Source organism: Pristis pectinata, chromosome 9 (genome assembly GCF_009764475.1).
Source record: "Pristis pectinata isolate sPriPec2 chromosome 9, sPriPec2.1.pri, whole genome shotgun sequence".
Taxonomy (NCBI): domain Eukaryota; kingdom Metazoa; phylum Chordata; class Chondrichthyes; order Rhinopristiformes; family Pristidae; genus Pristis; species Pristis pectinata.
This window is the reverse complement of record NC_067413.1, coordinates 55,173,878-55,201,568: the sequence shown is the minus strand read 5'-3', so window position 1 is coordinate 55,201,568 and position 27,691 is coordinate 55,173,878. Positions and strand designations below refer to the sequence as shown.

General features: G+C 43.6%; 1 protein-coding gene across 2 annotated transcripts in view; it reads left to right on the top strand.

The window, feature by feature from the left end:
* The first annotated feature begins 3,310 nt into the window (after positions 1-3,310).
* Positions 3,311-27,691, top strand: part of itga9 (integrin, alpha 9) — a 421,660-nt gene continuing 397,279 nt past the window's right edge. Inside the window, exons 1-3 of one of the 2 annotated variants that reach the window (XM_052022797.1) lie at positions 3,311-3,644; positions 4,053-4,180; positions 9,439-9,545. In XM_052022797.1, the coding sequence (XP_051878757.1) occupies positions 3,469-3,644; positions 4,053-4,180; positions 9,439-9,545 (411 nt within the window). In that variant the 5' untranslated portion in view covers positions 3,311-3,468. Of the gene's footprint in view, positions 3,645-4,052; positions 4,181-9,438; positions 9,546-27,691 lie in introns of those variants that run through there. The other variant, XM_052022798.1, reaches the window with a different exon arrangement.

Genomic DNA, 27,691 nt, shown 5'->3' with positions numbered 1-27,691 from the left:
AGTTGAGGCATTGAGTTCAATAATCATGAAGTTATGTTGCAGCTTTAAAAAATTCTGGTTAGGCCTCATTTGTACTATTGCATTCAATTCTGGTCATCCCATTATTGGAAGGATGTGGAGGCAGGGTGCAGAAGAGAGGGCATGTACCGTAAAGAGAGTTTGGACAAACGTGTTGTTTTCTCTGGAGCGGCAGAGGCTGAGGGGAGACCTGATAGAGGTTTATAATATTATGAGAGACATAGATAGAGTAGACAGCCGGTATCTTTTTCCCAGGATTGAAATGTCAAATACCAGAAGACATGCATTTCAGATGAGAGACAGTAAGTTCAAAGGAGATGTGTGGAGCAATTTTTTTACACAGAGAGTGGTGGGTGCCTGGAATGTGCTGCCAGGGGTGGAGGCATTTAAGAAACTCTATGAATATGCAGAGAATGGAGGAATATGGACATTGTGTAGGCAGAAGAGATTAATTATTTAAGCATTTAATACTCATTTAATTAGTTTGGCATAACATCATGGGCCGAATGGCCTGCTTCTGTGCTGTTCTATGCTCTCTGTTTATCACTGTTCTCTTTCCCAATTCCCTAAGTTCCATGACAGTAAAGACAAATGAAAAGTATTAACTTAAGACCTCCCCGTCTCCAGTGGCTCCACACAGAGGTTACCACACTGATCTGTTAGGGGAACTGTTCACTCCCTAGTTACCCTTTTGCTCTTAGTATACTTATAACATCTCTTTGGATTCTCCTTTACCTTGTGTGCCAAAGATACAGTATATCAAGTCCTCTTTTTGCCCTCATGATTTCCTTCTTTAGTGAACTCCAACATACCTTATGCTCCTCAAGGGATTCACTTGATCCCAGCTGCCTATACCAGAAATATGCCTCATTCTTTTTCCTCAATATCCTTCTTTATCCAGGGTTCCCTAATCCTGCCAGCCTTTCCCCTTACTCTGACATGAACATGCTGGCCCTTAATTCTCCCTGTCTCACTTTTAAAAGCCTCCCACTTGCCAGACGCTCCTTTATCTGCTAACAGTCTCTTCCAATCAAACCTTGCAAGATCCTGTCTAATGCCATCAAAATTAGCCTTGCCCTAGAACCAGTCCTATCTCTTTCCATAACTATTTAAAAACTAATAGAATTATGGTCACTGGTCCCAAAATGCTCCCCCACTGACACTTCAGACATTTGCCCTGCTTCATTTCCTAATAGGAAGTCCAGTTTTGTCCCCTCTCTAGTAGAGGCACCAATATAATTACCTGAGAAAGACTTTCCTGGACATGCTTAACAAATTCCACCGCATTCAACCTTAGCACTATGGCAGTCCCAATCAACATAACCTGCTATTACAATCTGCCTACATACTGGCTCCTCCAATTCCTGCTAACTTTTGGGGGCCTACAGTACAATTCTATCAAGGTGAGCACCCCCTTCTTACTTCTAAGTTCTACCCATATCACCTCACTGGACGATTCCCCCGGAGACTTCCTCTCTAGGTACTACTGTGATGTCTGATACTGTTGACCTGACAGAACTATATAGGATTATGAGAGGTATAGAGAGGGCAGACAGTCAAAATCCTTTTCCTATGCTAGAGGTATCAAAAACAAGAGGGCATAGGTTTAAGGTGAGAGGAAAGAGATTTAAAGGGAGTCTGAGGGGTAAGTTTTTTCACACAGAGTGGTTGATATCTGGAATGCGCAGCTAGAGGAGGTGATGGAATCAGATACAATTGGTACACTTAAGAGGCAGTTAAATAGGCAGGGTGAAGAACGATACAGGCAGATGGGATTATTGTAGATGGGCAAAGAGATTGGCATGGATAAATTCCAACATTTTCCCTTCTGTTGCAATTTGGCTGACTGGTTAGCTCACTGCTCTCCCTCTCCCTCCTTCTGAAACAGTGAGGTTGTGTTTGTTACCTTCCAATCTGTGGAAGTCTGCATCCTCAGCCCTCTACTCTACTCCCTAAATACTCACGACTGCGTGGTCAGATTCTGCTCTAGCTCCATCTACAAGTTTGCAGATGACACCACTGTAGTGGGCTGTATCTCAAATAATGATGAGTCAGGGTACAGGAAGGATATAGAGAGCTCATGGTGTCATGACAACAACCTTTCCCTCAATGTCATCAAAACAAAAGAGCTGGTCATTGAATTCAGGAAAGGGGGCGGTGTACATGTACCCATCTACATCAATGGTGCTGAGGTCGAGAGGGTTGAGAGCTTCAAGTTCCTAGGAGTGAACATCACCAATAGCCTGTCCTGGTCCAACCACATAGACACCACGACCAAGAAAGCTCACCAGTGCCTCTACTTCCTCAGGAGGGTAAAGAAATTTGGTTTGTCCCCTTTGACTCTCACCAACTTTTACCCATGCACCACAGAGAGCATCCTATCTGGATGTATCATGGCTTGGCATGGTAACTGCTCTGCGCAGGACCGCAAAAAGCTGCAGAGAGTTGTGGACACAGCCCAGCGCGTTACGGACACCAGCCTCCCCTCCTTGGACTGTCTTTACCTCTCATTGTCTTGGTGTAGCAGCCAGCATAACCAAAGACCCCACCCACTCGGGACATTCTCTCTTCTCCCTTCTCCCATCAGGCAGAAGATACGGGAGACTGAGGGCACATACCACCAGACTCAAGGACAGCTTCTTTCCCACTCTGATAAGACTATTGAATGGTTCCCTTATACAATGCGATGGACTCTTGACCTCACAGTCTACCTTGTTGTGATCTTACACCTTATTGTCTACCTGAATGCACTTCCCTGTAGTTGTGACACTTTGCTCTGTATTCTGTTATTGCTTTTACCCTGTACTACCTTAATGCACTGTGTAATGAATTGATCTGTACGAATAACCAGTACCAATACCAAAATGTGGAATGGAATTTTGGAAAGATGAGCACCTTCCTCAAAATCGTGAATACAGTTTGCCTGGTCCTGGGGGTTTAATCACCTTTTAATCTCATTAATTTCTCCAGTATTAATTTTCTCCTAACGCTAATTTCTTTCCACTTGTCATTCACTCCAAATGACAGTTATTTTGTTGTGATTTTCAGCTTTTAAGAACACTGACTAGGAATATTTTTCTTCAAAGGCATTTTTTAAAATAATTTTTTGGAGTTGAATGAAAATTGTGAAGAGTTTAACTGCTTCAATGGCGCGTAATCTATTTTTGAGAAGAAAAAGAAACTTCTCTCACTCGCCAGTGTGTGGCGCCTTTGCTCTCCGTTCAGATTCTGGTATCTGAGCCCACTCCCAGTCAGATGATCGGAGGTTAGGGACCGTGGTGTTTCAGCAGGTCGCAGTTTGTGCGAGTGCATCAGAGCCGGAGACCAACTGCGTTGCCAACTAACCATATTTGTTGGGGCACCTTCAGGATTTATTTGTATGTGGTTAGAGAGTCGATTTTCCTTCGCTTAAGGGAGCTTCTGTTTATCTTGCTTCCGGTGAAGTGGGGAATGGATGGGCTGCTTGGAGAAGATATGAAGTTGTTGAAACTCTGTGTGCCTTTTATTTGGATTGGTTTGGTGCATACGTACAACATTGATCTGGAACACCCAGTTGTGTTTCGGGGAACCAGCGGGACTTTCTTTGGTTATTCGGTGTTGGAGCATTTCCACGACAGCACACGGTGGTGAGTAGGACACGAGGAATCGGCAAATTCGAAAACGATCGTACATTTTCCGGCTTACAACCCCAGTTAACAGTTCCCTTCTCTCACTCCGTGGCACTTACAGACTGTGAAAATTAATTTCTTTGTTTTGAGATGTTTGCATGATAATCTCACACTGAAGGTAAAACGAATGCCAGCCCGGAACGAGTGTCAGTATCGGAATAATCGATTAATTTAGTAATTTCATTGATTTCAGCCGAACAAAAGTCAACGACTTGATTTCTTGAACTTTACCACGTTCCTCCTAGTCAGTTTAAACATGAATTTACTGTTGCCTGTTGAGTCTGTTTAGCCTTTTCTTGCCATATTTGGACGTGCGGATACATGGAGACGGATTTCCTCTGTTTTACAATGATGTAATTTTTGCAGGGTGCTGGTTGGGGCCCCCCAGGCTAACTCTACCTACAGTTCATCTGTGCTGTCCCCGGGAGCCGTGTATAAATGTCGAATCCACAGTAACCCCAACAAGAGATGTACTGAGTTGGATCTGGGTCGAGGTATCGTTCTTCTTTTCTTAAATCTTGGATGGTGCAATCGTGAGAAGTAATTTTGGTACATGTGACGATTGGTCCTGGACCGTTCTTGTAATCCCAGATAATGCTAAATGTTTTCCAAACACAACCAGGCAGACAACGTGTTTCGGAAGGCGTGTGCGATACTGGCCTTCATTAGTCGGGGCACTGAATGCAGCAATCTTGGTTAGACCTCAGTTGAAGTACTGTGTGCAGTTCTGGTCACCAAGGTATAGGAGGCTGGAGAGGGTGCAGACGAGATTGACCAGGATGTTTTCTGGGATGGAGCAGTTCAGTTCTGAGGAGAGACTGGAGAAGCTGGGTCTGTTCCTCCTGGAGTGGAGGAGACGGAGAAGGGACATAGTTGAAGTATATAAAATAATGAGGGGTATAGATAGGGTTGACTGCAGGAAACTTTTCCCCATATTGGAGGTAGATAAAACCAGAGGACTTGGGTTTATGGCAAGGGGGAAGAGATTTAGAGGGTATATGAGGGGGATCTTCACCCAGAGAGTGGTAAGTACCTGGAAGGCACTGACAGAGAATGGTTGAATTTGGGTTGCTGACAGCATTTAAGAAGTATCTCGATGTGCACTTCAATCGTTTAGGCATAGGGGGCTATGAACCAAGTGATGGGCAATGGGATTAATATGGAAGGGTGCCCACTGGTTGGCATGGACATGTTGGGCAGAATGGCCTGTTTGCAGGCAGTATGATTCTCTGATCCTAACCAACAGTTTAATTACTTGTGGGCTAATGTTTGCTAATGGCTTGTTTTTGAAATGTTTCTGAGCTGATCATCTCCTGTTTGCACACATGCATTTTTTCAGACAGAGCACTGATTAAAACAAAGTTTTGACTAAAAATTGACATTCAACAAACTCTCCTGAAATTAAAGGCAATCTTAGATTATCGAAGTCTATTACAGCAGCCCACATTATCCAACAATACTGATGGAAATTTGTATTTTCATAATGCATTGGAAGAATAGTATTGAAATACAAAGCAATGATATGGTAGAGTGACAGTCTCAGGAATAGGAGCGGTCCCTGCGAAAGGCAGAAAGGGGAAGATATGCTTGGTGGTGGGGTACCGTTGGAGATGGCGGAAGTGGCAGAGAATGATGTATTGTCCAAGACGGAAAATGAGGTGCTGTTCCTCCAGTTTGCGCTTGGAATTCGCCTGGCAGTGGAGGAGGCTGAGGACTGATGTATCTGTGATAGTGTGGGAGGGGAAGTTCGAAGTGCCATCTCCAATGGGACCACGCCGCCAAGCATATCTTCCCCTCCCCACCCCTTTCTGCCTTTCACAGGGACCGGGCTCTCTGTGACTCCCTCATTCACTCCTCCCTCCCCAGGAACTTTCCACTGCCCCCGCCATAGGTGCAACACCTGCCCCTACACCACCTCCATCCAGGGACCCAAACAGTCCTTTCAGGTGAGACAGAGATTCACCTGCACCTCCCTTAATATCATCTACTGCATTCAGTGCTCCAAGTGTGGCCTCCTCTACACTGGTGAGAGCAAACGCAGACTAGATGACCATTTCGTAGAACACCTGCGCTCTGTCCATGACCACGACCTGCATGTCCCTGTTGCCAGTCACTTCACCTCCCCCCTCCCATGCAATCACTGACATGTTAGTCCTTGGCTTTCTCCACTGCCAGGAGAATTCCAAGCGCAAGCTGGAGGAACAACACCTCATTTTCCATCTTGCAACCTTGCAGCATAACGGCATGAACATTGAATTCTCCCACTTTAAGTAATCCTCACTCCCCTTCCCCACAACCCCCCCCCCCCCATGCTTCTTCTCTTCTTCATGTTCCTGGCCTATTTCTTTTTTCTACCCCTGTCTTTTTCTCTTCTTACCTTTGATCCATCCTCGGTAGATCTGTTCTCCCCTCCTCCCCCTTACCTGCCTATCACTATCCCTTACCTGCATCTACCTATCACACCTTGTGCCCACCCCACCTCCCCTCTTTTGTCCACCTATCACTGCTCTGCTTTTTCTTCTATATATTGGGCTTCCCCTTTTCCTACCTTCAGTTCTGAAGAAGGGTCCTGACCTGAAACATTGGCCACCTGCTTTTCTTCACGGATGCTGCCTGGCCTGCTGAGTTCCTCCGGCATCATAGTGTTCTTCATCTAGATTCCAGCATCTGCAGTCCTTTGTTTCTCCAACATTCTTTATATGTTTTGGACTATATTTTCCACAATTTCAATTGTGCAGTGCCCTTTTGTTCAGCACTTACGGGTTCTGGTTTAGCTGAAATTTTGATTGCAACATGGTGGCATATCTTGCCCTATTTATCAGATTGAGTTGTGCAGCTCTGAGGCATATTAGAGACAGGAATAAGTTATCTTTATCATGTACATCGAAACACACAGTGAAATGTATCTTTTGCGTAGAGTATTCTGGGGGCAGCCTGCAAGTGTTGCCACACTTCCGACACCAACGTAGCATGCCCACAACTTCCTAACCTGTACGTCTTTTGGAATGTGGGAGGAAACCAGAGCACTCAGAGGAAATCCATGCAGAGATGGGGAGAACGTACAAACTCCTTACAGACAGTGGCCAGATTTGAACCTGGGTCGTTGGCGCTGTAAAGCGTTATGCTAACTGCTGCACTACCGTGCCAGATTGGGATGGTATTATTAGTTGAAGAAATAATTACATCTGTGAGTAGGAATGATATTTTAGAAGGACCATTAGTGGAGTTATGAGTTAAATGAAAATGGGGTACTCAAACTATTGGTTGTGTCTGAGGAATGGAGAAGTCTGAATTTGTGGACAATTTGTTGATGAGTACAAAAACACCAGGGCATTAAATTCCTAAACTGCATCAGCAGAACTTTTATTTTAGTCAATATGTAGCACACCCAACAGGCTGCAGGAGTGGTATCAGGACTGTTGGGACTGCCAGCAAACAATCTGCTGGAGGAACTCAGCGAGTCAAGCAGCATCGGTGAGAGGAAAGAAATTGTCGATGTTTTGGGTTGAAACCCTGCTTCAGGACTGAGAGTGGAGAGGGTGCAATGGCCAGTATAAAGTGGGGAAGGGGAATGACGTATAAAGTGGGGAAGGGGAATGACAAGAAAGGATTCTGAGGCGATTGGTGGACTGAGGAGGGGTCTAAGATGACAGGCAGGTAGTGCCAGGTGGGGGTGGAGTGGGAAGACTGTGGCAGTTGAATGATAGATGGAGGCAGACAGTGAGAGGGAAAAGAAAAAAACTACAAATGGGTCAAGGTGGGGGGAGGGGAGTGTGAAGATTGGAGACAGCTGCTGGAGGGAGATAAGCAGGAACACAAAGTGCTACCAGTGCTGGATTGGGATAAGTAAACGAGGTGAGAATGGGAACCATTAGAGGAGAAGGGAAAGGTGAATGACAGTAGGGACCAGATGGGGGGGTGGGAGTGGAGGTGGAAAAAGTAGGACTGCCAATTGTGTGTCACTTTTTCAAAAAGTGGGGAAGGTGAACAGGGAATAATAGCACCATTTTAAGACCAATTATTTTCACTTTAGTGAAGGGCAAATTATTGTGATCAATTCAAATGGACGGAAGTTTGGGGGAAGGAATTCTGAGGTAAAGGTAACAACAGTAAACATGAATGCAGAGTTTGACTAACAGTTGGATTTCTTGAGGTGGAGGATTGATGAGGGCACTGTGATTTGATGTAGTCTGCATTGGTTTTAGCAAGTCTTTTAACAAGGTCTCATATGGCACTCTGGTCAAAAAAGTAAAAGCCAAGGGAAAGTTGTATCCAAAACTGGGTCTGTGGCAGGAGGCAACGGGTAAGGGTTTACAGCAATGATCCTCACAGTAATGTGACTCTGGAGTCACATAACCACCATTAACCAAAAGAGTGACTACTGCAATGCCCTGTGCTCAACTCCATAAACAAGAGGAAAGCCTGTGGTTGTTCAAAGAATTTTAACTTTTTATTGATTTCTTATTTTTTGCAGTGCGTAATGGAAACATAATCTAGTATGATAAAATTTCCCATAGAAATTAGAGATCTTGAAGAACTAGAAATTGCATGTCAAAGAGCCAGGGTTTACTGGTTACAGACATTTACATGACCAGTGGGGTGGTATCAGCAGTTTTTCGCATGCTGTTTGCAGTATAGTTTCCACATTCTCCCTGCATGGGCTCCCTTGGGTGCTCTGATTTCCTCTCACATCCCATAGATCTGCAGGTTGATAGGTGAATTTACCACTGCAAAAATTGCTCCTGTTGTGTAGGTGAGTGGTACCTACTCTGGGGAGAGTTGATGGCAATGTGGGAAGAAAATTATGGGAGTAACACACACAAAATGCTGGAGGAACTCAGCAGGTCAGGCAGCATCTATGGAGGGAAATAAACAGTCGACATTCTGCAGATGCTGGAATCCAGAGCAACGCACACAAAATGCTGGAGGAACTCAGCAGAGATATGTGTAAATGAGTGTTTGATTGTTTCATGGACTTGGAGGGTTAAAGCGTCAGTTTTCATGCTGCATGACTTTATAAATGTTGGGACATAATACTACAGAAGATGCAGAAATTCTGCATGTGGTTTGTACTGAGGAGGACAACCTTAGACTGCAGGCACAGATAGCCGATCTGGTTAGTGGGGCAGAAAAGTGGGAAATTCAGTTTAATCTATGGAAGTGTGAAGTAATGTTTTTGGGGAGATGAAGCAAGACAACGAGGTGTGGAGGGGCCTTGGAGTACATGTCCTCAGATCCTCTCTCTAAAATATTTCAGGACAGATTTATAATAAGCATTATTGCTCTATAAAATGAAAAATTGACTATTTTAATCTTTTTCGTGGTTACATGCAACCATATCAGGGAGATTAATCTTTAATTTCTGGAGTGTCACAGAAGACATTTGCATGATTGGCAGCCTTGTTTATCTTCACAACATTCAGAAATGTGTTGGCTGTGTGTTACATGAACAATACTATGTTATGTACAGGATTTTTAGGTATTACGAGAATTAAAAGAACATGGGATTAATGTGCAAAATGGTCCCATTTAAAGCTTAGCCTTGATCTTTTTCAATGCTGGAACAAGCAAAATTAATGGAATGACCTACTGCTTCTGTTGCTTATACTGATGTTCTTTGAAGGAGGTCAGATGATTTGATTAGTTTGGCATTTTTGTCCTGATGTGATTCATTTTTTAAACTGTTGTTTGACAAAAACTTGTCACCATTGGCATTCCCATGAAACACATTGATTGTTTTTGGAATTTCTAGGTAATCAGCAGGGAAAGACTTGTGGTAAAACCTGCAAAGAGAACAGGAACAATGAGTGGATGGGAGTGAGTCTGTCCCGACAGGAAGGAGGCAACAGTAGTATTCTGGTAAGACCTTGGCTTTCTTAGCACGTGAGATAATTCGGTTGCCCTCTTTTATAATCTCTCTGGTCACTGATGCAATTCAATTTGTTTCTAGCTTACCCTCCCAAATCTTCTCTTTGTTTACATCAAAACATAGAAGCATTTATGTAGATGACAAGAAAAGCCTTGTAATAAACAGTCTAGATAAATTATCAATTAATCTGTCTTGACGATGTGGATTGAGAAATCAATGCCAACCAGTACATACACATTAAGTGTCAAAACTGCAGCTTGCGGATTGACAATTGGCAACCCTCCCAACCCAGACAACTCAGCCCTTTGTGCCCTCATTTATCTACTTTTAAACTTGTTATCTGATTATTTTCAATTTGAGAGAGGTTATTTTTGACATAGTTATCTAGACTCTGGATAAATCCTGCATGAGAAATCCTGTGGACAGCAACTTTGCATATTATTACAGCATGCAGCTTGTCTTGATGTTTATTTGCAAAGAATGAGGAAAACAGAGGGTAGTGGTCGATTGGACATTCTGGCTGGAGGTCCATGACTAGTGGTGTTCTGCAGGGATCCATCCTGGGACCTCTGCTGTTTGTGATGTATATAAATGACTTGGATGAAAACATGGATGGGTGGGTTAGTAAGTTCTCAGATAATATAAAGATTGGTGGCATTGTGGATAGTGTAAAAGATTGCCAAAGAATACAGCAGGATATAGATCAGTTGCAGATATGGACAAGACCCTTAACAGTGTTGATATACAGAGGGATCTTGGGGTCCACGTCCATAGCTCCCTGAAAGTGGCTACACAATTCGATAGGGTGGTAAAGAAGGTGTATGGCATGCTTACCTTTTAGTTGTGGCATTGAGTTCAAGAATCAGGAAGTTATGTTGAGGATTTATAAAACTCTGGTTAGGCTACATCTGGAGTATTGCATTCAGTTCTGGTTGCCCCATTATAGGAAGGATGCGGAAGAACACTATAATGTTGGAGGAACTCAGCAGCCCGAGCAGCATACGTGGAGAAAAGCAGGCGGTCAACGTTTCGGGCCAGGACCCTTTTTCAGTACTGAAGATAAGAAAAGGGGAAGCCCAATATATAGGAGGGAAAAGCAGAGCAGTGATAGGTGGACAAAAGAGGGGAGGCAGGGTGGGCACAAGGTGGTGATAGATAGATGCAGGTAAGAGATAGTGATAGGCAGGTGTGGGGGAGGAGGGGAGAGCAGAAAAAGGGGGGGTGAGAGGTAAGGTAAGGAGAGAAAAAAGGGGCTGAAAAAAAAAGAGGCAAGGGAAAAAGAGGCATGGTTGGGGGGGAAAAGGGGTGTGGGGATTACTTAAAGTGGGAAACTTGAATTCTCCCACATTATGTAATCCCCACACCCCTCCCTACCATGCCTCTTCTTTTCTTCCCTTTCCTAGCCTCTCTTTCTACTCACCCCTCCTTTTTTTTTCTGCTCTCCCCTTCTCCCCCGCACCTGCCTATTACTATCTATTACCTGCATTTACCTATCACCCCAACTCCTCTATTTTATCCACCTATCACTGCTCTGCTTTTTCCTCATATATTGGACTTCCCCTTTTCCTATCTTCAGTCCTGAAGAAGGGTCCTGACCCGAAATGTTGACCACCTGCTTTTCTCCATGGAAGCTGCCTGGCCTGCGGAGTTCCTCCAGCATTATAGTGTTTTTCATCTAGATTCCAGCATCTGCAGTCCTTTGTTTCTCCTTTACTAGGATGCTGTCTTGATTAGAGGGCATGTGCTATAGGAGAGGTTGGAAAAACTTGGGTTGTTTACTTTGGAGTGGTGGAGGCTGAAGGGAGACCAGATAGAAGTTTATAAGATCACAAGGGGCACTAAGAGTAGACTGCCAGTATCTTCTTCCCAGGGTTGAAATGTGTAATATTGGAGGGCATGCATTTAAGGTGAGGGGGTAAGTTCAAAGGAAATTTGCAGTGCAAGTTATTTTACACAGAGTGGTGAGTGCCTGGAATGCTTTGCCAGAGGTGGTAGTGGAGGCAATACAATAGAGGTGTTTCAGAGGCTCTCAGGCACATGAATGTGCAGAGAATGGAGGGATATGGACATTGTGTAGGCAGAAGGGATTAGTTTAGTTAAGTATTTAATTACTAGTTTAATTAGTTTGGCACAACATTGTGGGCTGAAGGGCCTGTTCTTGTGCTGTACTGTGCTATGTTGTACTTTAATAGTTCTTGATCAGTTTCAGTTCCATTTAATGTACATTGTCATACAGAAAGATCACACAAGTCAAAACTTAGTCCTTTAACTCCTAACCTCCCTCATCTCTTACTTCACTTAACCTCGACCATCTGCGGTCCACTGGCTGAAGAAATACTTCTCCCATTCTACATCCTTTTAAAGCAGAGCTTCTTGAAGGTGCCATACTCTTAGAGACACCAGACTCCCAGCAGTGATCACTGTGCCACCCCTTTTAGTTTACACATCTGAATCATTAATGTACATTATGAATAGCTGCATTTCAAAATAGCATTGATTGTGCAACCGCTCGAGGCATCTGAGAGATAAGGCATAAATGCATATCTACTTAATTCCTTTAGATTGCATTAAAGGTCATTTTGATTTTCCTATAAAGTTAATTAAAAATTGTCATTAAAAATAACAACGCTTCTTTTAATGTTCTCAATTGATGTTGTATTACAGGTCATATCATAAGTCATAAATGACTCTAATGATTCTCGAATTTTTAGCTTTTAATTATAGCCTTTTTAAAATTGGTGGGGCACAGACTGGGCCAGTTCAATTTGTAAGATTGGCTATGGTTCAGTGAGTGGAAAACATTTACATCATGCTTTTTAAGCCTTAGCTGCTGTAATGTGCCTTGCAGCCAATTAGGCATGTTGAAATGTAAACTCTTATTATAAAGTAGGAACCAGGGCATCTGATTTTCGCATCCTGCTTTCACAAAAAGCACTAAGATAAATAATTAAACCAGGTGTATTAGTGATGTTGATTCAGGGACTAAATGCTAGCAAAGGTGCTAGAGAAAATTCTTATTCCAATAAAGTTGTTTTGTTTATCATCTTAACCAGAAAGAGCAGAGATGTCATTGCTTGACATCATTACCAAAGGACTACCTCCTGACATAGCAGCACTCCTTCAGTACTGTGCTTAAGTGTCAGCTTAATTTATGATGTCTTATCATAAATTAGGCTAGCACATGAATTAGGAACAGGAGTTGCATATTCAGCCTTTTGAGCCTTCTCTACCATTTAATGAAGCCACAGCAGATCTGATTGTAACCTTGGCTTCATATCCTATCTACTGACAGTAACCTTTCACCCCGTGGTTAATCAGCAATATATTGACTTTTGCATTCAAAGACTCTTCAAGTAAGTGGACCTAGAAATAATGCATTGCTAGTTATTTCCCAAAGTTCTTTGGACTGTGGATCAGTTCCAATTGATTGAGGGTGTAGTAAATGCAATAGTGCTGTTTTCTTTAAAAAAAGGCAGAGAGAAGAATTAGTCTGTCATTGAGGGTGGAGAAAATCCTAGAATACATTATAAAACATGTTATAGCAGAGTATTTGGAAAACAGTGACAATATTCATCAAATCAATGTGAATTTACAGAAGGGAAATTATACTTGACAAAACTATTGAAATCTTTTGAGGCTTGCAAAATAGATGAGAGAGAACCAGTGGATGTGGTGAATTTGGACTTTGTAAGAGAAGTGAAAATGCATGAAAAATTAAAGCACATGGGCTTAAGGTTAAGATGCTGATATGGATAGAGAATTCGTAGGCTGATATAAAAGAGAGTAGGAATAAATGGGTCTTTTTCCAAGTTTCAGGCATTACCTGGTTGGATATTGCAGAGATCAGTGCTTGGGAACCAGTTATTCACAATGCAGAAAAAGTCAGATATAGTAATTCACGATCCAACCTTCCCAGGTGATATTTGCAACTTCCATTCACAGGTCCCTGGTTCTCATGCTCTCTTCCTACATGCTGGGTCCCAAGTTCCTGCTGGATCCCTTCTCATCTTGTTGAAGTTAGCCCTTTCCAATAGAAGCTCAACTTTAGATTACTTCTTGTCCTTCTCCATTACTCACTTCACATTATGATGATTGCTCAGGTGTACCCAGGTGTTCTACCAGAGCCACATGACCCACCTCATTCCCAGCAGTAGATATAGCAGTTCCTCCTTTCCATTTTGGGTTGAGAACATACTGGCCAAGGAAGTTCTCCAGAACACATTACATGAATTCTTCTCCATCTTGTTTTACTTTAAATGTTATGCTTTGTAAAGTCCTCGTGGTAAAATGAGAGCATGAAAAACCTGGCCTTTTAAACTGGTCATAGAAGCAATATTGGTCAAGTTGTTGACTGTATATCCCACAAGTATGATTTGGAAGAATGTTTGGCAGAGAGATAAATCCCAGTGCATAAAATGGTTTATTTTATTGTACCCAAGTAACTATGTAAGAATAAGTTTTCCTTCCCAAGAGCAACTCATTTCATCAACAAGAGAAAAACAGAAACATAGAAAATAGAACAGCAGTTGGCCCATAGAACCATACAGCACAAAACAGGCCCTTTAGCCCACCATGTTGTGCTGTCCATCAAACCACCCTCACACTATCTAACCCTTTCCTCTTGCGTATCCCTCTATCTCACATTCCTCCATATGCCTATCCAACAAACTCTTGAACCTGTCCAATGTATCTGCCTCCACCACCACCCCAGGCAGTGCATTCCATGCACCAACTACTCTCTGGGTGAAAAACCTCCCCCTGACATCTCCCCTGAACCTCCCACCCATAACCTTAAAGCTATGCCCTCTCATCTTAAGCATTGGTGCCCTGGGAAGAAGGCGCTGGCTGTCTACCCTTTAGGCCTGTTCCGTCATTCAGCACGATCATGGCTATTGTCTGCTTCAGTACCATGCTCCCACTTTCTCCCCATGTCCTTTGATCCTTTTAGCTTTAGGAAATATATTTACTACCTCCTTGAATATTTAATGACTTGACCTTCACTGTCTTTTGTGGTAGAGAATTTATAGGTTCACCACCCTCTACATGAAGAAATTTCCCCTGATCTCAGTTCCAAATGACATCCCATAAACTTAGGCTGTGACTACTGGTTCCAAATTCTCCAGTTATCAGGAACATCTTCACAATATCTATGCTGCCTGGTTCTGTTAGAATTCTGAGAGTTTCTCTGAAGTCTTTTCCCATTCTTCTAAACTTCAGCAGACATAGACATAAGCGACCCAATACATCTTCATTTCTCAGTCTAATAAACCAGTGGTGCACTCTCTCCATAGCAAGAACATCCCTATCCTCTAACAAGGAGACCAAACTTCACACACACAACCCCACATGGGGTCTCACTAAATCCCTGTACAGTTGCAGCAAGATATCCTGTTCTTAACTTTTGCAATGAAGGTCAACATTCATTTGCCCTCCTAACTGTTTGCTGCACCTGAATGCTACTTTCAGCAATTGGTGCACAAGGACACAGGTCTTTTTGCATTATCCCTTTTCCAATCTATCACCATTTGATAACAAACTGATTTTTCATTTTTAGAACCAAAGTGGATAGCCTTGCATTTATTCACGTTAAACTTCATCTGCCATATATGTGTATACTCGCCCAACTTGAACAAGTCACATTCTATGTGTCCTCCTGACAGTTCAGATGGGAACAAGCTTTGTCTTTTTGGGATACATTTTTGGACTCCAATATAGAGCATAGATTTGTTGATGATGTTGGAGTGTAAAAGAGATGATTTACCACAGACAGAAAAAGCTATATCTTACTTTCATTAAATGTAATTTTTCCCTATATTCATTTCTAATTTCTGAGTAGCTTTCCCAGTCTCAATGGGAACACATGGTTTTTGTTTTAAAATACATTTAAGTATGTAAGGCCAGCACTTGCACAATCCTAATTGTCCTTGAGAAATTGGAGGTGAGCCACCTTCTTGAACCACTGCATTCCTTCTGATGACAGTGTGGTTGGATTAGAAGGTTCCAGAGTTTGCATCCAATGATGAAGGAATGGTGATCTGGATGGTTTGCAATCTGGAAGGGAACTTGCAAATTTTGATATGCCTGTTGCCCTTGTTCTTATGGCTGTGGGTTTAGGAGGAGTTGTCAGGCAAGTAATTGTACAGCATTTTGTATTTGGCAGTTATGATGTGACATTGGGAGAGTGGTGAATGTTTAGATATTGGTTGGGATGTCAGATAAGTGGGCTGTTTTGTAAAGATACTATTGAGTTTTCTGAATGCAGTTGAACTGCCCTCATTCAGGCACATCTATCATGCTCTTGTGCCTTGTAAGTGATAGAATGACTGAGTAAATCACCTTCTGATTTTGAGTAAATCACCTCCTGATTTTTCAGAGGTATCCAGCCTCTGAACTGTGCTTGCAGCCATGGTATATGTATGGAATTCAGCTCCTTTGACCATGCTTGGACAAGGGCCATGATGAGAGCTGAGTGATCATAGCAAATCCCAACCTGAGTTTCTGTGAGCAGGTTATTGCCACAACTAGCTACACTGTCCACAAGACCTCATTTCATTTTGTTTGAGAATAGACTGATGGGGTGATAATTAGCTGGATTGGATTTGTCCTGCATTTTGTGAACAGGATATACCCAGCAATTTTCCACATTGTTGAATAGATGCAAGTGCTGTCATTGTACTGGAACAGCTTGGCAGATCTGCAGCTGGTTCTGGAACAGGAGTTTCAGGACTACAGCTCAGGTGTAGTCTGGGCCTGTAGCCTTGATGGACCCACTGCTCTCAGCCATTTTTTAAAGTCAAATTAGCTGAAGACTGGGACCTCAGAAGGAAGCCAAGATGGATCATCCACCTGGCACTTCTGGCCAATAATTCTTCAGTGCTTCTGGCTAATAATGCTCCGCAAGAAACTGGAGAGTTGGGACTCAGCCCAGTGTCACGGAAACCAGCCTCCCCTCCTTGGACTTTGTCTTTACCTCTCACTGCCTTGGTGAAGCAGCCAGCATAATCAAAGACCCCACCCACCCAGGTCATTCTCTCTTGTCTCCCATCAGAGAGAAGATACAGGAGCCTGAGGGCACATACCACCAGGCTTAAGGACAGCTTCTATCCATAGAACACTACAGCACAAAACAGGCCATTCAGCCCTTCTAGTCTGTGCCAAAACAGTATTCCGCTAGTCCCATTTACCTGCATCCAGTCTATAACCCTCCAGACCTCTCCCATCCACGTATTTATCCAATTTATTAAAACTCAAGAGTGAGCCTGCATTTACTACATCAGATTCATACTCCCACCATTGAGTGAAGAAGTTCCCCCTAAACTGTTCCCCTTTCACCCTGAAGCCATGTCCTCTTGTAGTTATCTCTCATAATCTAGGTGGAAAGAGCCTCCTCGCATTAACTGTCTATACCCCTCAATTTTGTAAACCTCTATCAAATCTCCCCTCATTGTTCTACGCTCCAAGGAATAAAGTCCTAACCTGTTCAATCTTTCCCTGTAACTCAACTCCTGAACACCTGGCAACATTCTAGTAAATCTTCTCTGCACTCTTTCAATCTTACTGATATCCTTCCTATAGTTAGGTGACCAGAACTGCACACAATACTCCAAATTTGGCCTCACCAATGTCTTAAACAACTTCACCATAACACCCCAACTCCTATACTCAATACTTTGATTGATGAATGCCAGGACACCAAAAGCCTTTTTTACAATCCTGTCTACCTGTGATGCCACTTTCAGGGAATTATGTATCTGAACTCCCAGATCCCTTTGTTCCTCTGCACTCCTCAGTGCCCTACCATTTACTGTGCATGTCCTACCTTGATTTGTCCTTTCAAAATGCAACACCTCACACTTGTCTGCATTAAGTTCCATCTGCCATTTTCTGGCCCATTCTTCCAGTTGGTTCAGATCCCTCTGCAAGCTTTGAAAGCCTTCCTTGCTATCCACTACACCTCCAATCTTAGTATCAGCAGCAAACTTGCTGATCCAATTTACTACATCATTGATATAGACAACAATAATGGACCCAGCACAGATCCCTGAGGCACACCACTAGTCACAGGCCTCCAGTCTGAGAAACAATCATCCACTACCTCTGTCTTCTCCCACACAGTTTTGAATCCAGTTTACAACCTCTCCATGGATACCTAGTGTCTGAACCTTCTGAACTAACCTCTCATGTGGGACCTTGTCAAAGGCCTTACTAAAGTCCATGTAGACAACATCCACAGCCTTTCCTTCATCTACTTTCTTGGTAACCTCCTTGAAAAACTCTACAAGATTCGTTAAACACGATCTACCACACACAAAGCTATGCTGACTATCCTTAATCAGCCCTTGGCTGTCCAAATACTTGTACATCTGATCTCTCAGAACACCTTCCAATAATTTACCCACTACTGGTGTCAGGCTCACTGGCCTGTAATTACCTGGCTTACTTTCAGATCCTTTTTTTAAGCAACATGAACTACCCTCCAGTCCTTCAGCACCACACCCATGGCTAAGGACATTTTAAATATATCTGCCAGGGGCCCCTGCAATTTCTACACTAGTCTCTCTCAATGTCTGAGGAAATATCTTGTCAGGCCCAGGGGATTTATCTACGTTTATTCCCTGTAAAGCAGCAAGCACCTCCTCCTCCTCTTTAATCTCTATATGTCCCATGACACTATTGCCCATTTCCCTTTCTTCCATATACACTATGCCAGTTTCCTGAGTAAATACTGATGCAAAAAAACTGTTTAAGATCTCCCCCAGCTCCTGAGGCTCCACACAGATGACCACTCTGATCTTCTAGGGGACCAATTTTGTCCCTTACTATCCTTTTACTCTTATTACACTTGTAGAAACCCTTGAGGTTTACTTTCACATTATCTGCCAAAGGAACCTCATGTCTTTTTGCCTTCCTGATTTCCTTCTTTTATATTTTCTTACTTTTTCTACACTCTTCAAGTACCTCATTTGTTCCTGGTTGCCTATACCTGCTATACACCTCTTTCTTAACCAGATCGCCAATATCCCTTGAAAACCAAGGTTTCCTATGCCTGTTAACTTTGCCTTTAATCCTGGCAGGAACATGCCAACTCTGCACTCTCAAAATTGCCTTTGAAGGCCTTCCACTTACTGAACACCTCCTTGCCAGAAAACAACTTATCCCAAACCACTCTTCCCAAACCACTCTTCCTAGATCCTTTCTCATTTCCACAAAATTGGCCTTTCTCCAATTTAGAACCTCAACCCAAGGACCAGACCTGTCCTTATCCATAATTAACTTGAAACTAATTACATTATGGTCACTGGACCCAAAATACTCCCCGACACATACTTCTGTCACCTGACCTGTCTGGTTCCCTAATAGGAGATCAAGTATGGCATTCCCTCTCATTGGTACCTCTATATTAGATTTAGAAAACTTTCCTGAACACATTTGACAAACTCTAAGCCATCGAGCCCTTTCACAGTGTGGGAGTCCCAGTCAATATGTGGAAAGTTAAAATCCCCTACTATTACAACTTTTGTTTATTACATCGGTCTCCTATCGACCTACAGATTTGCTCCTTCAATTCCCTCTGACTATTGGGCAGTCTATAATATAACCATATTAATGTGGCCACACCTTTCCTATTCCTCAGATCCACCCATATTGCCTCAGTAGACAAGCCCACCAGGCTGTCCTGTTTACACACAGCTGTGATATTTTCCCTGACTAGTAATGCTACTCCTCCCCCTTTCATCCCTCCTCCTCTATCACATCTGAAACAACAGAACCCCAGAACATTAAGCTGCCAGTCCTGCCCCTCCTGCATCCAAGTCTCACTAATAGCAATAATGTCGTAATCCCACGTGCCAATCCACACCCTAAGCTCATCTGCCTTACCTACAATACTCCTTGTAATTGAAGTAGATGCACCTGAGAACATTTCTATCACATAGAAACGTTTGATTTCTGTCGATACCTGCAGTCCTCACATGACCTTTTTTCTCCTCCATCTCACTATCTGCTCTAACACTCTGGTTCCCCTCCCCCTACAAATCTAGTTTAAACCCCCTGGAGCAGCACTAGCAAACCTACCTGCGCAAGTAGGTTAGTCCCCCTCCAGTTCAGGTGCAAACCATCCCGTCAGAAGAGGTCCCACCTTCCCTGGAGGAAAGCCCAATTGTATAGAAAGTGTATGAAGCCCTCCCTCCTGCACCAATTCCTTAGCCATGTATTTAGCTGCATGATCCTCCTATTTCTAGCCTCACTAGCTCATGGCACAGGTAGCAATCCTGAGATTGCAACCTTGGAGGTCCTGTCTTTCAACTTTGCACCTAATTCTCTAAACTCTTTGCAAGACCTCCTCCTCCCTATCCACATCATTGGTCCCTACATGGACCATGACATCTGGCTGCTCACCCTCCCGAGAATATCAAGAACTCAATCTGAGATATCACAGACCCTGGCACCAGGGAGGCAACAGACCATCCAGGATGCTTGATCTCTCCCACAGAACCTCCTGTCTGTCCCTCTAACTATCAAATCCCCTATCACTACTGCTCTCTTCTTTTCACTCCTTCCTTTCTGAGCCAACTGTCCCATCTCAGTGGGAGAGACACAACCACTGCAACTTGTCCCTGGTAGGTCATCCCCACCAGCAGTATCCAAAACAGTATACTTATTGTTGATGGGAACAGCCACAGGGGTACTCTGCTCTTTCAGTCTATACCCCTTCCCTTTCCTGACAGTCACCCAGCTACCTACATCCTGACTTTTAGGGGTGACTATCTCCCTGAAACTCCTGTGTATTTCTGCCTGTGCCTCACAAATGATCCAGAGTTCATCCAGCTCCCTAACTCAGTTTGTCAGGAGCTGCAGCTGAATGCACCTTTTACAGGTATAGTCATCAGGGACAAGTGTGTTGTCCCTGACTTCCCACATACAGAGCCCTAGCTGCTGCCATCACTACCTACTCCTAAGTTAATTAAGTTAAAGGAACTTACCAGCCTTACCTCTCTGGGAGCAAGCTCTTCTTCAGCTCCCCTCATACCCTGGGCCACTCACACACTGGCTGCTCCTCTTCAGTTACTCCTCCTTATATTTGTCCCTGCCAATTACCTCAAGTACACACTCCCAGTAATCAAGCACTCAACACTCTGTTTAACCTTTCAGTTGCCCTCCACTTATTAAGCTTTTGAAATACACTCACCTGACCTGAAAGGGAACTGCTGCTCCAGCGGCTGCCAGCCTCCTTCTGTAAAATCCCACTGTGATAAAACTATTGAATGGTTCCCTTATACAATGAGATGTACTCTTGACCTCACAATCTACCTTGTTGTGACCTTGCACCTTACTGCACTGCACTTTCTCTCTAGCTGTGACACTTTACTCTGTACTGTTATTGTTTTTACCTGTGTTACCTCAATGCACTCTGTACTAACTCAATGTAACTGCACTGTGTAATGAATTGACTTGTATGATCGGTATGCAAGACAAGTTTTTCACTATACCTCGGTACAAGTGACAATAATAAACCAAGGCCGATACCAGTGCATGCTGGACTCTACCATTGCTGAGGATGGGGAAGTTGTTAGAGCCCCTTTCTGTTCACTTTATAACAGTTCATTATGATTCATGACTGGATGCCACAGATCTACAGAATTTTGATCTGTTCCAATGGTTTTAAGATCACTTGGCCCATCTATTGCATATGATTTTAATATTTAGGACACATAGTCGTGTGCTTCAGCAACATGGTAGCACTTAATTTTAAACCACTTCTGATGCTCTTCCCCATGTCTTTCTATACTCATTGAACTAGATTTGATCCCCTGTTTTTATTACTAATTCTAACCAGTGAGACACTGAAGGCAATGATATTAAAGATTGTGGTGGAATACAACTCTGCTGTTGTTTCTGATGGCCAGAAGTGTCAGATGTAACAACACACAATAAGATGGAGGGTATCCTCTGTATAAAGACTGTACACCACTGCTTACGGACTTCCCCCAGACAAACAACCCTCCACCACTGCCTTCTGCCTCCTATTACCAAACCAATTTTGGATCCAGTTTGCCCTAACTTTTTGGACCAGCCTACTGTGCAGGACCTTGTCAAAAGCCTTACTAAAGTCCACATCTTCTATGTTACCTTCATCACTTTTCTTGGTAACCTCCTCAAAAAACCCAATCATATTTGTGAGGCAAGATTTCCCATGCATAAAACCATGCCTACCCCCAGTCAGTCCCTGCTTTTCTTGTTGATCATAAATCCTTTCCCTCAGACTTTTTTCTGATAGTGTCCCTGACGTAAAGCTTACTGGCCTGTAGTTTCCTGGCTTATCCCTACTGCCCTTCTTGAATATGGGAACACGAGCTACCCTCCAGTCTTGCAACAAAACTTAAGCTTGATATCATTCAGGACAACAGAGCCTTGTTGATTGATGCCCCATCCATTATTCAAATTACATAAAAAGAAATAAAAGGAATTGGCCATTTGGCCCCTTGTGCCAGTTACATGATTCAAAAAGATCATGGCTGATTTTTTACTTAAAGTGCTATTTTCCTATACTGATGCCATATCCCTGGATTCCCTTAATATCTAAAAAAATCTGTGCATCATATAGTATGAATCTCTGTGAGTAAATGGAGTTAAGATTGAATTGAACAACAGAGCAGCTGGGGGAAACGAATAGTGTCCCAAAAATCACCTCATTGGAGGTGCTGTAATCTCTATACTGGTGATATCGGTAAGGCTGCCTATTTCTACTTGTTCTTGAGTTCTCTGATTTGCTTTTAAAAGACTTGGTTATATCTTTATGTCAAAAATCTATGTCTTTATTCCAATGTGCTCCTGACTGGCCTTCCTCTTTCTACCATCTGTGAGCTTGAGACCAATCTCAACTACTATTCATGGTCTAATTTATGCTAAATCCCATTCGGCTATCATCCTTGAATTTGATTGCACCATCACTTCCAGTTGTGCCTTCAGATGCCAAATCTTGAACTCTGACGTTCGCTCCCTAACTTCTGCCATTTCTCTACCTCTTAATGTCTCTAAAACTTGCTATGACTGTTTTTTGTTCGCTTGACAAAATACCTTTCTACCTTGATGGCTCTAAGCTCCTTTGAAGCATCTTGGATGTTAAAGCTAGTGTACATATAGAACCATAGAACAATACAGCACAATACAGGCCCTTCGGCCCACCATGTTGTGCCGACCTTCAAACCACACCTGAGACTATCCTTCCTCCCACATATCCCTCTATCTTAAATTCCTCCATAGGCTTATCTAACAATCCCTTGAACTTGACCAATGTATCAGCCTCCACCACCACCCCAGGCAGCGCATTCCATGCACCAACCACTCTTTGGGTGAAAAACCTCCCTCTGACATCTCCCTTGAACTTCCCACCCATTACCTTAAAGCCATGCCCTCTTGTATTGAGCATTGGTGCCCTGGGAAAGAGGCGCTGGCTGTCCACTCTATCTATTCATCTTAATATTTTGTATACCTCTATCATGTCTCCCCTCATCCTCCTTCTCTCCAATGAGTAAAGCCCTAGCTCCTTTAGTCTCTCCTCATAATCCATACTCTCTAATCCAGGCAGCATCCTGGTAAATCTCCTCCGCACCCTTTCCAATGCCTCCACATCCTTCCTATAATGAGGCGACCAGAACTGGACACAGTACTCTAAGGGTGGTCTAACCAGAGTTTTGTAAAGCTGCATCATTACTTCGTGGCTCTTAAACTTGATCCCACGATTTATGAAAGCTAACATGCCATAAGCTTTCTTAACTACCCTATCCACCTGTGAGGCAACTTTCAGGGATCTGTGGATATGAACCCCTAGATCCCTCTGCTCCTCCACACTACCCATAATCCTGCCACTAATTTTGTATTCCAAAGTGTACCACCTCACACTTCTCTGGATTGAACTCCATCTGCCACGTCAGCTCAGCTCTGCATCCTATCAATATCCCTCTGTAAGCTTCGACAGCCCTCCGCACTATCCACAACACCACCGATCTTTGTGTCATCTGCAAACTTGCTAACCCATCCTTCCACCCCCTCATCTAAGTCATTAATAAATATCCCAAACAGTAGATGTCCCAGAACCGATCCCTGTGGGACACCACTAGTCACAGCCCTCCAATCCGAATGCACTCCCTCCACCACAACCCTCTGCTTTCTACAGGCAAGCCAATTCTGAATCCACACGGCCAAGCCTCCCTGGATCCCTTGGCCTCTGACCTTCTGAAGAAGCCTACCATGTGGAACCTTGTCAAACGCCTTACTACAATCCATGTAGACCACATCTACTGCACTATCAATCTTCCTAGTCACCTCCTCAAAGAACCCTATCAGGCTTGTGAGGCAAGATCTTCCCTTCACAAAGCCATGCTGGCTGTCCCTAATCAGTCCATGATTCTCTAAATGCTCATAAAAGAATCCTTTCTAACAGCTTACCCACCACAGACGTAAGGCTCACTGTCTGTAATTCCCTGGACTATCCCTACTACCTTTTTTGAATAAGGGGACAACATTCGCCACCCTCCAATCCTCCGGTACCATCCCCGTGGACAACGAGGACTCAAAGATCCTAGCCAATGGTTCAGCAATCTTCTCCCTCGCCTCATGAAGCAGCCTGGAGAATATTCCATCAGGCCCTATCTGTCCTAATATTTTCTAACAGCTCCAACACATCCTCTCTCTTGATATCTACATACTCTAGAACATCACCCTTACCAACACTGTCCTCAGCGTCATCAAGACCCCTCTCCTTGGAGAATACTGAAGAGAAGTATTCATTGAGAACCTCACCCACTTCCACCGTTTCCAGGCACATCCCACCTTTGTCTTTAATCGGACCTACCTTCACTCTAGCCATCCTTCTGCTCTTCACGTATGAGAAAAAAGCCTTGGGATTCTCCTTAACTCTACTCGCCAAAGCCTTTTCATGTCCTCTTCTCGCTCGCCTCAGCTCTTTCTTAAGTTCCTTCCTAACGAGCCCTGTCTGATCCTTGCTGCTTACACCTTATGTATGCTGCCGCCTTCTTCCTAACTAGTTGTTCCACCTCTCTTGTCACCCATGGTTCCTTCACCCTGCCATTTCTTCTCTGCCTCACTGGGACAAATTTATCCCTAACATCCTGCAAGAGATCCCTGAACATGGACCACATCTCCATAGAACATTTCCCTTCAAAAATGTCATCCCAATTTACACTCTCAAGTTCTCACCTTCTTGCCTCATAATTCGCCTTTCCCCAAATAAATATCCTCCCGCCCTCTTTGGTCCTATCCTTGTCCATGACAATTCTAAAGGTTATGGAGCAGTGGTCGCTGTCCCCCAAATGCTCGCCCACCGATAGATCTGTCACCTGACCCGGTTCATTACCTAAAACTAGATCTAATATGGCATTCCCTCTAGTCGGCCTGTCAACATACTGTGGCAGGAATCCATCCTGGACACACTTAACAAACTCCGCCCTGTCGAAACCTTTGGCACTAAGCAGGTGCCAATCAATATTTGGGAAGTTGAAGTCTCCCACTATAATAACCCTGTTATTTTCGCATCTTTCCAAAATCTGCCTCCCAATCTGCTCCTCAGTATCCCTACTGCTACTGGGGGGCCTATTGGAATACTCCCCGTAGAGTAACTGCTCCTTTCTTGTTCCTAACTTCCACCCATATTGACTCTAGAGAGGATCCTTCTACATTGTCCACCCTTTCTGCCGCTGTGTCCCTGACCAGTATCGCCACCCCTCCTCCTCTTCTCCCCCCTTCCCTACCCCTTTTAAAACACTGAAAACCAGGAATATTCAATATCCATTCCTGCCCTGATGTCAGCCATGTCTCTGTAATAGCCACAATATCGTAGTCCCATGTACTTATCCAAGCTCCCAGTTCATCTCCCTTATTCCTGATGCTTCTTGCATTTAAGTAAATGCACTTTAGCCCATCCACCTTACTACTTCTATAGCCTGTACTCTGCTTCTCCTTTCTCAAAGCCTCTCTACCTGTTAGATCTGACTTTTCCCCATCCCCTTCTTCCTCTGACCTACTCCTCCGGTTCCCATCCCCCTCGCAAACTGGTTTAAACCCTCCAGAACCACCCTAGCAAACCTGGCTACAAGGAAATTGGCCCCCCTCAGGTTCGGGTGTAACCCGTCCTCTCTGTACAGGTCCCACCTTCCCCAGGAGAGATCCCAGTGATCCAAAAATATAAAACCTTCCCTCCTGCACCAACTTCTCAGCCATGCATTCATTTGCCATCTGCTCCTATTCCTATCTTCACTATCGTATGGCACTGGCAGCAATCCCGAGATTGCTACCCTTGAGGTCCTGTTCTTTAGCCTTCTGCCTAGATCCCTCAACTCACTTTTCAGGACCTCATCCCTCTTCTTGCCTATGTCGTTGGTACCAACATGAACATGACTTCTGGCTGTTCTCCCTCCTGCTCAAGAATCCTGTGGACCCGATCAGAGACATCCTGGACCCTGGCACCTGGGAGGCAACATACCATCTGGGATTCATGCTTACTGCCACAGAACCTCCTATCTGTTTCCCTGACTATCGAGTCCCCTATCACTACTGCCTTCCTCTTCTCCTCCCTTCCCTTCTGAGCAGCAGGACCAGTCCCAGTGCCAGAGACCTGGCTACTGCTGCTAGGCCCCTGCAGGTCATCTCCCTCAACAACTTCCAAAGTGGAAAACCTGTTATTGAGGGGAACAGCCTCCGGGGTCCTCTGCTCTATCTGCCTGTTAGTTTTCTTTTTCCTTTTCTCTCCCCTGACAGTCACCCTTTTATCTACTTCCTGGACTCCAGAAGTACCTGCTCTAAGGGGGGTGACTGTCTCCTGATGTACAGTATCTACATAACTCTCCCCCTTCCTGATGCTTCGCAGTGTTTGAAGCTGCAACTCCAGCTCATCAGTTTTGAGCCGAAGTTCCTCCAGCCTCAAGCACTTACAGTAGACGTGGTCGTCACGGACCACAGCAAGGTCCATGAGCTCCCACATCAAGCAGCTGCAGCACACCACCATGTCCTCCATCTGAACTAATTCTTTTTTTTCCCCCCTACCTAGTTTTTCCCTACTTAAAAATTTATAACAGGTAACAGGTAAACCTTACCTTTACTTACCAGCTACTCACTTGCCTCGCCCCTTTAAGCTGAAGTCCCTTGAGCCAAAGTCCAAAACACTCTGCTCCCTCTCACTTCGCTGCCCGCTGGTTATGGCAGTCTTTTTAAACTGTGTGCTTCTTTTTAAACTTTTTAAAACTTCTTTTTAAATTATGTATAAATTAAGTTGGCCAATGTATTAACTGCTGATTTTGGAAACACCCTTTAAACTTTTATGACCCTTTGAGTATTGAAGTGTCTTCTAACTTCATTCATGATAGGCTTGGCTTTAATTTTTAGACAATGCACCAAAGTCCTAGGGTCTCCAGTTAGCGGAAATAGCTTTTCTCCATTCATCCTCATGACCTTGTAGACTAATCAAAGCTTTGTATAGTAGTGGCATAACCTCTACCCTTTTGTAAAAGAGTCAACATCTATATCTGGGCCAACACTTTCCCTTTTCTGCAGCTGTCCATGACATTTTAATGATCCATGTACATGAAACCTGAAGTGTCTTTGGAGCACCACTGTTTCTAGTATTTCATATTTGGTTCTCTGTGTTTAAGGTGCATATCCTTGTGTTTGTCTTCATTGAAATCCAATTGCCACAAAATTGCTTAATTATTAAATCTATTAATGTCTTTTGTAATTTAATACTTCTGTCTGCATCGCTTGCTATATACCGTTATATTTTTGGAACACTTGGATATACAGTATGGCTATAATATCTATCATCTAAGTCACAAAGAATAGTTAATACCTCAACACATGCCTGTGGAATCCCACTAGTCACATCCTACCATGTATACGTCTGACTTCTCTACTTTTGTCTTCAGTTGCCCAGCTATTTTCCCAACCAGGTCAGTAGTTTACCTTCAACTCCATGAGCTTCAGTTTATTTAAACAGTCTAATGTGAGAGGTTTCATCAAATGCCACCTGGAAGCCCGTATAGATATAACCATACTACTATTTCAGTCACCTCTTCACAATGCTCTGTCATGTCTGTGAGCCAAACCCTTTCAAATTCAAGTTGGA